The 14,634-nt window shown below is 52.8% G+C and overlaps 1 protein-coding gene across 3 annotated transcripts in view; it reads left to right on the top strand.

Moving 5' to 3' along the window:
• Positions 1-14,634, top strand: part of TRABD2B (TraB domain containing 2B) — a 233,728-nt gene that overhangs the window by 184,190 nt on the left and 34,904 nt on the right. For all 3 annotated transcript variants that reach the window (XR_009187213.2, XM_004482671.5, XM_023585824.3), the window contains exons 3-4: positions 7,871-8,017; positions 12,471-12,645. Coding sequence is in view for 2 of the 3 variants with exons in the window: in XM_004482671.5 (XP_004482728.1) it covers positions 7,871-8,017; positions 12,471-12,645 (322 nt within the window). In the remaining variant the exon portion in view is untranslated. The remainder of the gene's footprint in view (positions 1-7,870; positions 8,018-12,470; positions 12,646-14,634) is intronic.

Raw genomic sequence — 14,634 nt, forward strand, 5'->3', positions numbered from 1 at the left:
GTGGCTCTCTCCAGGTTAAGTTACCTGCTCCCTCCCTTCCTCCAAAAGCATAGGGGCAGTAACATCTTCCTCCTGTTATTCATATTTTTTGATCTTCCATCATCCCTGTGGCTCCCTTAACCTGACTAGACTTTTATGAATATTCCCATAATTAAATGCTCTTCCACTACCCTTTCGTTTGAACTTGCTTCATTGGAAGCCACTTCATTGGCAGTGTACCATCTGTTTCCGGCCAGGTCCCTGCGTGAGATGGATCTCATCCCCTAGCTCCCCCTTTCTCGCTCCTCTCCAGCCATACTGGCCTCCTTCCAACTCCTGATACCCATCTGGTCTGCTTCTGCCTCAGGGCCTTTGCACTTGCAGCTCCCTCTGTCCAGAACACTCTTGTATCTGCTACTCCCACGGCTAGCTCTCGCATTTTCTTCAGACCTCTTCTCAGATGCCACTTCTCATTGTGGCCTTTCCTAGCCATCTTATCTAAAATGTTAACCCTCCCTCCAAAACATGCACAGCGCACACACACACATGCACACACACCTCCCATCCTCCTCTCTGCCTCCTTTTCTCTTTCCTAACTATCACTCTCTCACACACTAGACACATGTTGTTTTGGCTTGTCGTCAGCCTCTTCCTCCTGGAATGGAAGCTTCTTCAGGGCAGGGGTCTATGTTTGTTTTGTTTACTGCTATACCCAGAGGGCCTGGCACAGCATCCAGCATAAATAAGTGCTCAATAAATATTTGTTCAAAGAATGTGTGCATCAGTCCATTTCACAAGTGGGTGATCAAGGGAAGGAAATGGAAATGGAGGCAAATCAGATGGTGACCGGATCTCCAGTCGCAGCCCCAGCCCAAAGCTGGCCCCCGGCTCCGGGCTGCCTTGTGTTTATTTGGATGCCCGCTGCTCAGTAGTCCAGTGTCCGGAGACAGGATTCTATGCCGGAGGCCTTGGGGACCCCGAGGATGAGCAGGAAGCAGGGAAATAGCTGACACTCCTTTGGTAGTGTCTGTGGGGCTGGGAGAATAAATAAATAAACTTCAGCAAGAAGCAGGCCGCCTCTAGTCTTTGAGGAAATTTCCCCAGGCCAGAGAAGGCTTCCTGTGATGCAGAGCTGCCCCCACCCCTCCCCAGGGTGCTGACAGATTGGTGTGGCCCAGGGCCCAGGGCCTTGACTCTTCCCCGCTCTGTGCCATGGGAGTTACTGGGTCCTGGCAAGGACCTGCTCAGGATGGGGGTCCTGGGATGGGCGACTCACTCAGCTTTGCATTCATTCATTAAGCAAGTATTTCTCAAGCTTCTACTATTTGTCAGGCAGAGCACTTTCTGCTGTGGAAACTGCCATGAACAAGACAGACAATTTGCTCAGCGCATTCACCGTTGAGCAGGAAGGACAGGCATTACCCAATAACGAGGCAGGGTGAGTGCTGTGGCCGGCAAGGGCCCGGTGCTTGGACGCAGTGAGCGGGCACCTGCCTGCTGTTTTCAGTTCCAGAATGGCCTCTGGAAGGAAAGGGCAGGTGAAAATGGGAGTGGGGGTGGGGGGCTGGTGGGTGGAGAAGGGCCTCCAGGCAGAGGGCGGCAGAGGCCAAAGTCCTGAGGTTGGAAGAAACCAGGCACCAGCCAAGATTTGAATGAGGCATGTCAGGCTGGTCAGTGCAAAACCAGAACCTGGAGAGCTGGGGCAGAGAATCAGCAGAGACTCAAAGTGTGGACTTTATTTTGAGGACAGCAGCCAGCCACGGAGGTGACCTCATCCTCCTGAGAGCCCCCTCCATTCATTCGCTTCTTCATTGGCTCAGTAACTAATTACTGAGGCTGTGTGATGCGCTGGACATTGCTGGGACCAGCGGTGAAGAGAGAGTAAAGCTTGCTGTCCTTCTCAGCCACGAGACAGACCTTCTACAAGCCAGCCGACTCAGTACACGGTCATTCCAGCAGGAGCCGGTGCTGTGGAGTGGCCCGGGCTGCGTGTGCCGGGGGGCTCGCCATGGCTCAGGTCCCCCAGCCCCTGTGCTCCTTCCCAGCTGACGACCTTGCAGAGTGACCCCTACTCATCTGTTTGTGTCTGTCCTTCCTTCCCAGTGGCCTGGCAGGTCAGGCCTTGGGGGAGCAGAAAGAACCCAATTTCACTGCCAGCTAGACCCAATTTGAATCCCAGCTCCATTTCTTCAAAGTGGAACCTTGTGTAAGTGTCTCCCCACCCTCAAGGCCTCAGTTTCCTCTTCTGTCATATGGGAATTACAATACTTAGTCTGGAAGGATTATGGCATGGGAGAGTTTCCCAGTGTCCTTATAACAGCCCACATAACCTGGCCTGCTCGTCAACCCTCATCTCCCCCCACTCTCCTCCTTGTGTATTCAGCTCCAGCTACTCTGACCTCCATTCCTCTTCATATATGCTAAGTGTACTCTACCACAGGGCCTTTGCACCTGCTGTTCTCCCTTCCCTCAGCATTCCCCACCTCCTTTCCAACTTTATTTTCTCTGCGTAGCACAGACCGTACTCTAACACACAATATATTAATATTTTATTAATTAATTTCGTTTAGTGTCTGTCTCCCATCCCCACCCCAGCAGATAAGGCCCATGAGAGCAGGGATTTTTGTCTGTTTTGTCCACAGCTGAATCCCCAGCACCTAGTACTTGGCACAGGGTAGGTACTTGGTAAACACTCCTGCATGGATCAGTGCCTTTGTTGTGATTTCCCTGTGCTTCAGAGTGCGTGAGAAGCACCCATCGACCCACGCCAGAACCCCAGACTGAGAGGCAGTCCTATCCTAAGGGGCTGTGGATTCAAACCTGCCTCCTTACAAAGGGCGTGCTGTTGCCTTCTCCCCACAGTGACTGGCCGTCAGGCAAACACAAGGCCTTGGTGTTCACTCACCATTCCAGCCCATCCGGGACTGTTTACTAACCTAATCTGGAACAATAAACCTGGCCCCACCCTGCTGGCGCCGGCTTCGCTCCATCCTAGGCCCGTGTTTAAATTCCGGGCCTACATTCAGCAGACACTGCAGGCCAGCCCGGGCCGGCGGGCACGGGCAGGTGGGGGCCGCCCAGGAGGCCAGCGGCTCCCAGTGTCTGCGCCTTCACTCGCGGCCATCCGGGGACAGAGAGGCGGGCGGGAAGGTGAGAGGCCTTCTCCCGGTGTTTGTTATTCCATGTCAAAGCCTTATCATAAACATTATCCCAGAGTGGGCCACCAAGGCTACGGGTGAGGAAGGTTTGTTATTCTTAAGTGGCCAGGAGCAGAAAGGAGGCCGGGAGTCTACGAGCAGTGCCAGACTGGAGAAATCAGGAGGAAGGAGAGAGAAACAGCAATCAGGGCCAGACGCTTCATTCCCAGCCTGGCCATCGTGCCTTAAAATCCCCCTTCTAGCACCTACCCTGACCTTCAACGCCAGTTGGCATACCCTTCTCCAAATTGAGCTTCTTATGGGTAGGAACCAAGTGCGTGAATCCACAAATCCCAGATTCCTGACGAGAATTAGCAGAAAGTAAATGTTGAATGAATGAATGAATGAATGAAGTCTAGCCTCCCCATGTTTGTTGGAAGCACTAAGGATGCTCGAGAAGGAGCACAGATGACACTGACGTCCTGGTTGGGAACCTGGTCTGGAACCAGGTAGACGTCATCTCAAAGCCCGTCTCTCCCCTCTGCCTGCCTCGTGGCCTGACCCCATCCCTCCCCTCTGCTTCTTTGGTTTCCCATCTGAGAATGGGACACAATCCCTGGTGACTCTCCCAGAGGGAAAGAAGGAGGCACTTTGGGTAGTGATTAACTAAGAGGACAGGTTCCACCCCCCTCTAATTTTGTCTCCTTTGGCAAGTTACTTAATGTCTCTTTTGCTGCTGTTTTCTCCATTATTTAATCTATTGAATGGGCTAATAATAGACATGCCTTGGAGTGGTTGTGAGACTTACGTGAGTTCACGGAAGCTTAGACATTTCCTGACACATAGTATGTACTCAATAAATGTAGCAGTTCTAAAAATGAATGGATGAGGACTGCTTTGTAAATTGCAAAGGATGGGTACAAGGCAGGAGGTGCAGGGGAAAGGCATGAGATTCAGGATCAGCGTCCCTCCCTCGGAAATATTTCCCTAATCTCTGCCACGTCGCTGGGATTCAACAGTGAATGGAGAAGCAGGCGCCTGCCCTCACGGAGCTCTGTCTAGAGGGGCAGGGAACAGGGAACTACTTGAAAAGGGAAATTCAGGGGGATAAGTGCCGAGACCAAGGGAAGTCTTGGGAGGCTCCAAATCGAGCCCGGGCCAGGGCAGCTGGGATGACAGGCCTGGGTCACAGTCCTGGCCCCGCCACACTCCAGCTGGGCCATGCTGGCGCTGCCTCTTAAGTGGTCTGGGCCACGGTGTTCTCTCTGTAATAATAATTATTCCCTGGCTGTTTCTGATGATTTCACCAGGATGTGGCCAAGCATGTAGGATTAACATGGACTGTGAAAATGGGCCTTCTCTGGGAGCTTCTGGAAACCCAGAGTCCTTTGTGAGGCCCAGGGCAGTGCAAAGGGCCCTGTGCAGGGCGTCGGGAGACTTGGGTTTGCACCCACCTGCCCCCGGCTCACTGGGTGGCCTTGGGCAAGACCCATGCAGCTCGCTCCAGACCCCTGTCTCCTCTCCTCCTTTACACCAGGAGAGCGAAGGATATCAGTGGTTCCCAAACTGCATCCAGGGCACCCTTGGGTCACACAGAGAGGCTTTGGGGCTCCTGGCTGCAGGGAATTTCCTTTTTTGTATTCCCCACATTGTGAGTTCTAAGATTCCTTTGGAAAAGTACAAACAACGAAAAGGATTCCATGGCTAAATATGGTTTGAAAAACCACTGAACCAGATGACCTCAAGGGGCCTTTCCAGCTCCAGTCCAGGAAAGTCAGGGTCTGTTTGCCTCCAGGTCTTATTTAACGAAGCTTATGCAGCACTCCCCACCTGCCAGGGACTCTTCTCAGCACCCTGCAGACATGAAAGTATCTGCATCACTAGAACATTCCCCAGCTCCAGGGGCTGTATGATTGCCAGGGTGGCTCCATGAGTTGTCGGTCGGTCAGGGGAGCCGTTGGCCCTGCAGCCAGGCCCTCTGGGCTCTTGAGCCGATGACCTCAGTCCAGGCCAAGTGCTTGGGCCAGGCAACTCTGAGAGGCATCAGGGCAGGTGTGGGCACAGGAAGCCCGTGTGTCCCAGCCCCCCGCCCCCCAGAGGAGGAGAGCAGTCCAGCTCAACACAGACCTCCATTCAAGGCCTGTGAAAGGAAGGGGCTTGCCTTAGCAGTGACCACAGCAACGGGGCCACTCCCTACATCCTGTGATCCACCCCCGGGCACCAGGCTGCCACTGACACCTATACCAGGTGACTGCAATCCAATGTCAGGGGTGGCAGCCAGAGCCAGGAGGCCCAGAGAAGGCTCAAAGGTGGGGTGGGAGGGTCTGACCTCATCCTCAGCTCATTAGGGGGAGCTTTATGTACCTATTTCATGAGCTCTTCTGCTCTGCCACATGGTAGTGGCATGACCCAAATGCAGACGGAGTGCCTAAGTTCTCTGGACTAGTCTTTAGGGCCTGACTAGCAACCTTGAACTATGAAGTGGCCACCACAGGTGTCAGAGCTGGAGAAAGGATGGGCTGACAGCGGGCACCATGCTGAGCTCTGAGGATACAGAAATGAACATGATCAATTCAGTCTTCCAGAAACCTAATGGGGAGACAGGCAGCTGAACAGAAATTACAATATAATGGTCACACCGTGGGAGAGGGAAGCGTGGTGTAAAACTTATCTATTGCCACAGTTCTTTCCTGTAAATATAAGTAACAAGCATTTACTGCTTTTGAACCTGGGACCAGTTGGCTGATGGCTCTGCTGGTCTCAGCTGGGCTCACTCATGTCTTGGAGTCAGCTGGCTCTTGGCTGATCTCGGATGACTCGGATGGGGCGACTGAAGTAATTCAGCTCTGCTCTACTTGCTTCTTTTTTTATTATTATTCTCTTTTTTTTTTTCTTATTCTTTCTTAGGAGGTATGGATATTGAACCCAGGAACCCTGTGCATGGGAGAAAGGCTCTCAGCCAATGAGCTACATTCACACTCTGCACGCTTCTCATCCTCCAGCAACATACAAGTGGTTTTGGGTCTTCCATTTGTAACTGTTCCTAACATTCCATTGACCCAAACATGTCATATGGCTGAGCCCAGAAACAGGAAGGGAGGAAGCTACAAAGTTTCCAGCAAAGGGCATGCATACAGGGCAGGGTTAAAGTTGGGGGCCTTTAATGTCAGCCACACATGGAGACCGTAGGAGCACCAGGGAGGGGCTTAGCCCAGCCCAAGGTGCTCAGAGAAGCATTGTGCAAGAGATGACACCTAGCAGAGCCTGGGTAGCCAAGCCTGCATTTGCAAGTGGCAGATGAAGGGAGAAGCCTTCTTCTATGCATAGGGAGCAGCGTGCACAGAGGCTGAAGATCGCTTTGCTTGAAGAACACTAAAGGGTTTAGTATTTGGAAGTGTAAGGGCAGTGTGAGAAATGAGGCTAGAGACCACAACAAGGGCCAGGTCACTACGTGGGAGGCTCTACTGAAGAGCCAGGCCTTGATCCTAAGGGAGGAAGGACCCATGAGAGCTCTGAGCAAAAAGAAGAGGGAGAGGGACCATTGGATTTGTGCTTTAAAGACATGAGGAGTATGGGTTGGGTGGGAAGGGCAGGGGTCTGGGAGGACTCAAGGAAAGATGTTCAGGCCTGAATGGGTGTGGACCAAGAAGGTAGGGGGTGGGGTCTGTTGTCCAAGACACTGTGCAAATAGAATGACCAGGGCCTGCAAAGGGATGGGCAGGGACTGGGTAAACAGCAGGGCAGGTGGTCTGAGACTTCCTTGTGGTATTTTGCAACAAGCTAGAGACAAGGTCAGACTCCTTCCTTCTGTTGGCCAAAGGAGTCTGGGAGATGCCGTCACACAAAGCTATGCTTTAATCCCAACTGTGAGGAATGGAGCAAGCCCCATTCCCTCTCTGGGCCTCAGTTTCCCCATCTAAAATAGAGGCACTGGACTAGATGATCTCTCAGGCACACCTACACCTGGCAGGCCATGTTCCATTAGCACCATGGTCCTCAAATGCCAGAAGCAGGTGGGCTGCCTAGAAGTTTCTCAGGGAGCTTGTTAAAAATAAATAGATACTGGGCTTCACCACACAGATTCGGATTCTAGAGTGTCTACATGGACATCTGATTTTTTTGTATGGTCTCCAGGTGATTCTGGTGCCTGGCAGGTTTGGCCAGGGTACAGCTGTGTCCCCAGGGCCCAGCTCGGTGCCCCAAAGCACAGAGGATCTTCAGGACCCACGTGCTAAAGGCTCCAAAGGGCTTTGTCCTGGTTTGAGGAAGCCTTCCAAGGAGGTGGCATTTTCATTGGTTTTGACATCTTTTTTTTTGGGGGGGGGGTTGCCCATGTGTTTGCTTTGCTTTGGTTTGTTGCCAGATGTTTACAAAATGAGTCTCGAACACAAAAGAAAAGAAAGGGAATACACAGGAAAACAAAGGAGTTAAAAAAAAATCTCTCCCATCATTCCAACACCCAGACGTCTAGGTCTCTCGTTTCACCGCATCGTTGGATAAGCTGTTGATGCCCCGAGCTGGAGGGAGGGCCTGTGTGGGCAAAGGGCTAGAGGCAGGAACGGGCAAAGTCTGCTGGGAGACCAGTGAGCCAGGAGCGGGAACGGTGGGAAGGGTCAGCTGGCCAGCTATGCTGGGCCCCATGCACCGTCCCTATTTCAGGACCTGTGGCCTGAACTCCAGAGCGGGGAGAGCCGTCCCAGAGTCCATCGGGTCCCTGAGCACAGCCCTGACTGTGCTCTCTTTCCTCTGCCCAGGTGCTGTTCGCCCTGAACCAGACGCTGCTGCAGCACGAGAGCGTGCGGGCCGGGAGCCTGCAGGCACCCTACACGACGGAGGACCTCATCAAGCACTACAACTGCGGGGACCTCAATGCCGTCATCTTCAACCACGACACGTCCCAGGTGAGGCTCTCCTCTGGCCTCCTGGTCTCTGGGCAACAGCTCTAGGGGCCTTGAGCCAGGCCCATGTGACCCCGCCTGGAATTTATTAGACACCTACTATGTGCCAGGCACAGGCAATCCTCTCTAGCCCTGCTTGGCAAGGGCTGTTGTCATCCCCATTTTATAGATGGGGAAACTGAGGCACAAAGAGGGGACAAGACTTGCGCAAGGCCACGCTATTTATGTGGCAGAGCAGCAACTTCAGCCAGGTCTATATGGCTCTGCAGCTTAGGACCCTCAAAGGCTCCTGAGAGGTTCAATTCAACATCTGGGGAAACTGACACCCAGGCAAGGAAAAAATCGCAATTACTCACAGCTGGGGCTTGAGTCTGGCCCAGGACATTCTGCCTTGGTTTCTCAAGTCTTAGAGGAAAGATGCCCCAGGCTCCTGCTCAGACTCCACCATGCCTCCCCACTGCTGTCAGGGTAAATTCCCAGATGCTTCCTCCAGCACTCGAGCCCCCTCTGAACCACCCTCTGCCGACCTTGTCACCCAAAAGCCCCACCCCTGCAACCCTGTTCTGCTGACCTGTGGAACTTGGAGCTCTTCCCCTAATGCAGTTTGTCCTTCCACACCTCCATACCTTTGTTCAGGCTTCACCCTTCTGGTTTTCTCCCACTTGGCCATGGTCAAATGTCACCTCCTTCAGGAACTCTCTTTGGTCTCCTGGTCAGACTGAGGCATCCCTTACCCCCAGCTCCTTGAGGCCCCCATGCTTCCCTCTGTTGTGGTTTGAATATCCATTCATTCAGGAAGTAGTTGAATTTGTCAGGCTGTTTCCCTGCTCTGGGTACTGCATTGGCTCCCCATTTCTCTCAGAGTAAAATCCAGAGTCTTTGTGATGACCTGCATGGTGCCCATGGTCTGTACCTGCTTCCCAATTTCACCTCCAGCTGCACAGACTTCTTGCTGTCCCATGAACCACCTGGCATGCCCCTGCCCTTGCCCTGCTGCTCCTTCTGCCTGGGGTGCTCCTCCCCCAGGTATCCCCATGGCTCACTCCCCCTCTTCCTTCAAGACTTCACTCAAATATCACCACCTCAAGGGGGCCAGCCCCAACTATGCTATCTGTCTGCAATAGAATGCAGCCTTACCCCCACCCCCACATTCCTCATTCCCTGTATGATAATCCACTTTTATCATCTTCTAACACATTGTATATTTGATTCATCGATCAGTTGCTATTTATTGTCTGTCCCTCCCCAGTGCCCATACATAAAGTAGACGAGAGGGGATAGGGATTGCTCCACCAAGATGGGGAGAGCAACCCAGGCTGCTCCACAGTCCATGAGCAGGATCCAGCCTGAGGAGCGGTGAGGCAACACCACCCCCCAGACACAGAAGAGCCACGTGTTAGGGCAGCAGGGCTAAATCTGGCCGGTAGAACGGTTTGGGTGAGGTGGGGCTGCATCTGTAGCTGGAGGCCTGGAAGGCTGCAGGGTGAGCAGGTAGGGGCTGTAGACCCAGGGAAGGGAATGCTCAGTTACTCAAAGCTTGCCCTGTAGTCAGGGAAGGCGCCAGGTGGCGTGAAGGGAAGACATGGCAAGCACAGCCTATAGCCCAGCACAGGGCTTAACCGGTGGTAATTCTCAGAGGGTGTCTGTTGGATGGACGGGGTAACAAGAAGGGGCGAGGCTATTGAAGTTGGTGATGTCAACAGAACCCAAGCTCCTGACCATCAGAGCTGACCCGGCCCTGGCCGTGGGCTCAGGGGACCCTTGTTGTGGTCATCCCCCACCGCTCAGCCCATCTGCCTCATCACTCTTCCCGGACCTATCACTCAAGGGCCCTGGGGACCTGACGTGTCCTCTTTAAAATGTAATCATACATCCTGCACTTGAACTTGTCACGGGAGATTTAGGCTCCCGACAAGTCTAATGACATCATTAATTTGCTTCCATCCCAGCCCGGCCCCAAACCCAGGCCCCATCCTTGGCATGGAGCCAAGGCAAGGCCCATCAGCACAAAACACGCAGAGAATGTTGGCCAGCAGCTGGGAAGACTGGAGAACTGGAGTCTAGCCCATCTCCTTCACAGCTTTGGAGTTTGGCTCTTTGATTGTTATCCCTGTTTACATTTCTTAGCTCCCCAAGGAATGAATGGAGATTCTCCACCAGTGCACACCTGCGATCAGAAAGCAGCGGGGGAAGGTGGGGTACTTCACAGGTCCCAGGGAGAAGGCGCGGGAAGAGAATGGGGTGGGAAGCAGATCGTTTTTTTGGGGTCTGTGATGGTTCTGAAAGTCATGTATTTGTTGCCACTGTTTCTACCACCTGCCTGAGGCCAACTGGTAGCCTCTGACATCACTGGGGAAAGGTGATATGGAGCTAGCTCTAACCCTGACTGGTGATTATGAGCTGGCATTTCGACTTCCTTTGTGCCAGGCACTGTGCTAAACACTTTCCAACACCAATCTCTTAATCCCTATAATAGCATGTATTTCTCCCACATGCAGATTTAGAAACCGAGTCTTAGAGAGGCCAAGGAGCTTATGAGTTATAGGGAGACCACTCAGCTAGTAAATGGTGAAAGAGGGATCCATCCTGAGTTGTGCTGTCTGTCTGACTTCAGGACCCACATTTATAACCATCATAACTTTACTGCCCCAGCTCATTCATTCATTCACTCATTAAACAAATATTTATTTGTTGGCACAACATGGTCCCAGGTTCTCTCTCATACCCAAGGAATACAGAGAAGTCTGAGAAAGGCATGTTTCCAGAAATAACCCTGTTGAGTCACAACCTCTCTTGTGTGTCTACCCACTTAGAAGCTTGTTCCTGTAGCTGCATCAATCCAAGTGTGGTCTATTTTGTCAGGACTGCCAGTCATCTTTCCAGAGTAATGGGCAGGGTTTGGAGGAGCTCTGTTCCTTCACTTATTCATTTGTCACGCTGTCCCCAAGTATCAATTCTGTGCCTTCCCTAACCAGGCACTATCAAGTCTGCTGTGTGTAGCTGTGCAGGTTGTGCACTGCACAAGTGTAGGGAGCACCAGTCATATCATTGTCTTGTTCTTCCCAGAACAGTAAATCAGGCCCTCCCAGCAGAGAAGCCCTACAGTACACGACCCTCCACTTCCCCTCTGATTCTGGGAACCGCTCTGGTCCTTGGCCAGCAGGTGGCAGAGGCAGATGGCACAGCCTTCTCAGAGTCCTGCAGGGTTCGGCCTCTGTTAACTCCTCCATGTTCTTCAGAAGACTATTGGCAACATGGCAGTGTCTCAGCACCGTGCGGCTGGGCTGCACAACCCTCCTGGGGCCAAAACCTCCAGGAAGTTAGTCTTCTTGTGCTAGACAATCCATCTACCCAGTCAGGGGGACCTCGTGCCTTATGCTCTGTGCTCGGGATGGTGAAGATAGGGAGAGGGGACACCTGGTGGGAGAAATCAGCGAGCTAAGCTTGGACGTTAGAGTGGCATTGATGGGAAAGAGTGTGTGCCTTCCTTTCCTCAACGGCTGCCTCAATAAACCTTTGCTGATGCCAGGCCCGGGGGTCCAGAAATGAGAAAGCCCTGTCCCTGACTCAGTGAGCGCTCTGCCTACTCACGAGCACGTCAGCCGTGCTAGTCCTGGGCCGAGTGGCTGGGTGTGGAGAGTGGGGCAGAGAGCAGGGTGCAGCTCCGAGAAATTGGGCATTTCGAGCCATCATTGTGGGGGAGAGCTGTGGTCCTGGAGTTTCAAGGACCTTGATGTTTTCAAGAAAGGGTGGAGGGGGTTCGGTTACGTCCTGGGAGGGGGTGGAACTGGGGAGGGGGAGCTAGCGATGGCAGCAGATGGTGGCCCACCAAGGCTCAGACGTGGGAAAAATTAAGAGTGATGACCCTCCTCTCATCTCTGCAGGGTGGGGTGGGCTAAAGGCAACTCAGGACAGCATCCATCATCTCATCTAATCCCCACAACACCTTCAGCCCCACTTTATGAATCAGAAGGCAGGGGCTCAGAAAGGGTAAGTACCTTGCCTGAAGCCACACAGTGCCTGAGCAGGGGATGACACACAGGCCCTCCTGCTATACCAGGCAGCTCAGTTGATCCTCCACACCCTCTTGCTGAGCTGAATTCCTTCTACCTGCTGTGCTGGGCACGGAGAGGAAGTGGGCGCACCTCCCTAGCTGCCTGGGATCCACGTTAAACAAGGCAGAGACCCAGGCTCAAGGATACAGGTGGGAGCCCGGTGGCCGGAGGTGCTCATCCCGGCTCTGCCACTTGGCTACTGTTTGGCTTTGCTTATGTCTCGGCATCTTTCCCTGGCTGGAATAGCAATACTCGTCTCCCAGCATTTTCAAAATCAATGAGCTGTGTCTACAACACGTGTGGCCCCCAGTAGGGGCTTACAAAAGGTAAGTTGCCCCCTCCCACCTGAAGCCCCCCTTACTGCAGAGAGACTGAAGGCAGCCCCTGTCTTGCTTTTGCAGCTACCCAACTTTATCAACACCACCCTCCCACCGCACGAGCAGGTGACAGCGCAGGAGATTGACAGCTACTTCCGCCAGGAGCTGATCTACAAGCGGAACGAGCGGATGGGGAGAAGGGTCATGGCACTTCTGCAGGAGAATGAAGACAAGATCTGCTTCTTTGCCTTCGGAGCAGGTTTGGGCCAGGGTGGAGAAGGGATTATTTTCAGAATCTTTCCCTTGGAAGGGCTGGGAAATTTGCTAGATCCTACCGTCTTAGCTTGCCAGGGCTGCTATAACAGCTACCACAGACTGGTTGGCTTAAACAGCAGGAATTTGTTGTCTCACTAAATAGTCTCACTAAAAATCAAGGTCTCAGCAGGCAGGTTTTCTCTAGGGTCTGTAGCATTCTGGTGGTGGCTCAGTCTGCTCTATCACGCAGCAATCTGTCTCCTCCCCTGGCTTCTGCTGCATGTCCAAACTACCAGTCATATTTGATCAAGGCCACCCTGTTTCAGTTTGGCCTCATCTTAATAGGCTCTTGGAAGATCCCACTTACAAATGAGCTCACATCCCAGGACCAGGGGCTTGGATTTGAACATGCCTTTGTAGGGGATGTGATTCCATCTGCCACACCTATCCTGACCTCTGCTTCAGAAAGGGAGACGCTGAGGCCTCAAATAGGGCAGGAACAGCCAGGCAGCATTCAGCAGCAGGACTGGGGGACCCAACACAAGTTCTGCTTCTGGTCTAGGGCCCTTCAGTAACACTTGCCACCGGCAAGGGGAGTGACCCCTGCAGAGACCGGGACAACTCTGTTGCTCTTTCATGCCCCAGAAGGCCATGTTGAGAGCCCAGAACTGCAGGCAGCTTCTACTGTCCAGCCCAGCCTTGGCCTGCCAAAGGCACTGGGGCTACCAGGGCTGAAGCTGTGAGAGCCGAGGGGCCCGGTGGAGAGAAGGTAGGGTCTGTCATCACACAGTCCTGGCTCCAGATCCCAGCTCAGCCACGTCCAGAATGCATGACCTTGGCATAGTGCCCTCCCTGAGGCTCAATTCCCTTACCTGGCAATGGGCAGCAAGAGCCATGGCTAATTGATGAATCAAAAAATAGCTACCTTGTAGAATCACGGTCAAGATTAGTGATAGCATATAAACAACCTGCCACATAGGAGAAACTCAGAATGGCAGCTACCGTTGTCATCATCATCATTCTGATAATTATTCCTGTCTCAGTGCAGAAATATTGATGCTTGATGCTTCCTTCTGTGGGAATCTGAACTCTTTAGGCAAAGGGAAGTCCAGATGTTTGGGTACAGGACTCACCTTAGCATCTCCTTCTGCTCCCTCTCCTTTTCCCTCTCCCTCTTCTGCTCTTTTACCGATGACAGCAATGTCCACTCTGGGAACACGATACTGTCTTTGCCTACTTTATTAGTCAGTGTTGCTCAGTAGCTTACAACAGCAAACTACTTCTTGGCCATGTTTGGGTCTCACAGAAGTCACCCCCTGTTTTGTGGGAATTAAATGAGAGGGATCATGGAAGAGCTCGTCCAGGCCTGCTGCTGCCCTCTAACCCTTCTCCCTCCTGACCTGATACCCATACGCTGCCCATCCAGACCAGGCTGAGTCGAATCAGGTCGAGTAGTCAATCTCACCCAGAAGGGCCCTTTGGCACACCCTGATTTTGTAATGAGGCATGTTCATGTTTTTGGTCTGTCCCTCTGCTTCAACCTCAAATACTTTGAGGGCAAGAGTCAGGGGTACCTGGCTTGTCTGTTCCTTTCTTCCTTCCTCTGCAGCCCTCAACGCAGTCAAGGCACACAGAGGGGCTCAGAAATGGACCTAGGCCCTCTGGGACAGCCTCTTTAAGGTCACAGCTACAGCAGGACAGCAAGAATTCTGGGCTCGCGTTGGAGCTCAGCTGTCACCTGTTGTAGCCTCTGGCTAAGCCCTTCCCCTCTTATAGCCTCAGTTTACTCATCTGAACAGAAAGAGCCAGGACTTCGTGGTTTCTAAGGGTCCTTCCCTCTATATCTATAACATCTGTGATTGCAGGAGCTATTCAGACACAGGTTTCAGAGAAGGGAGGCTTCCTATGAGAGGCCTGTTAGGGCTTCCTGGAGGGAGCTGGCATGAGCAAGACCTTGACTCTCCTCATGGAGAGGGCTGGGCCACCCTCCAGC

This window comes from Dasypus novemcinctus, chromosome 9 (assembly GCF_030445035.2).
Source record: "Dasypus novemcinctus isolate mDasNov1 chromosome 9, mDasNov1.1.hap2, whole genome shotgun sequence".
NCBI classification, from domain to species: domain Eukaryota; kingdom Metazoa; phylum Chordata; class Mammalia; order Cingulata; family Dasypodidae; genus Dasypus; species Dasypus novemcinctus.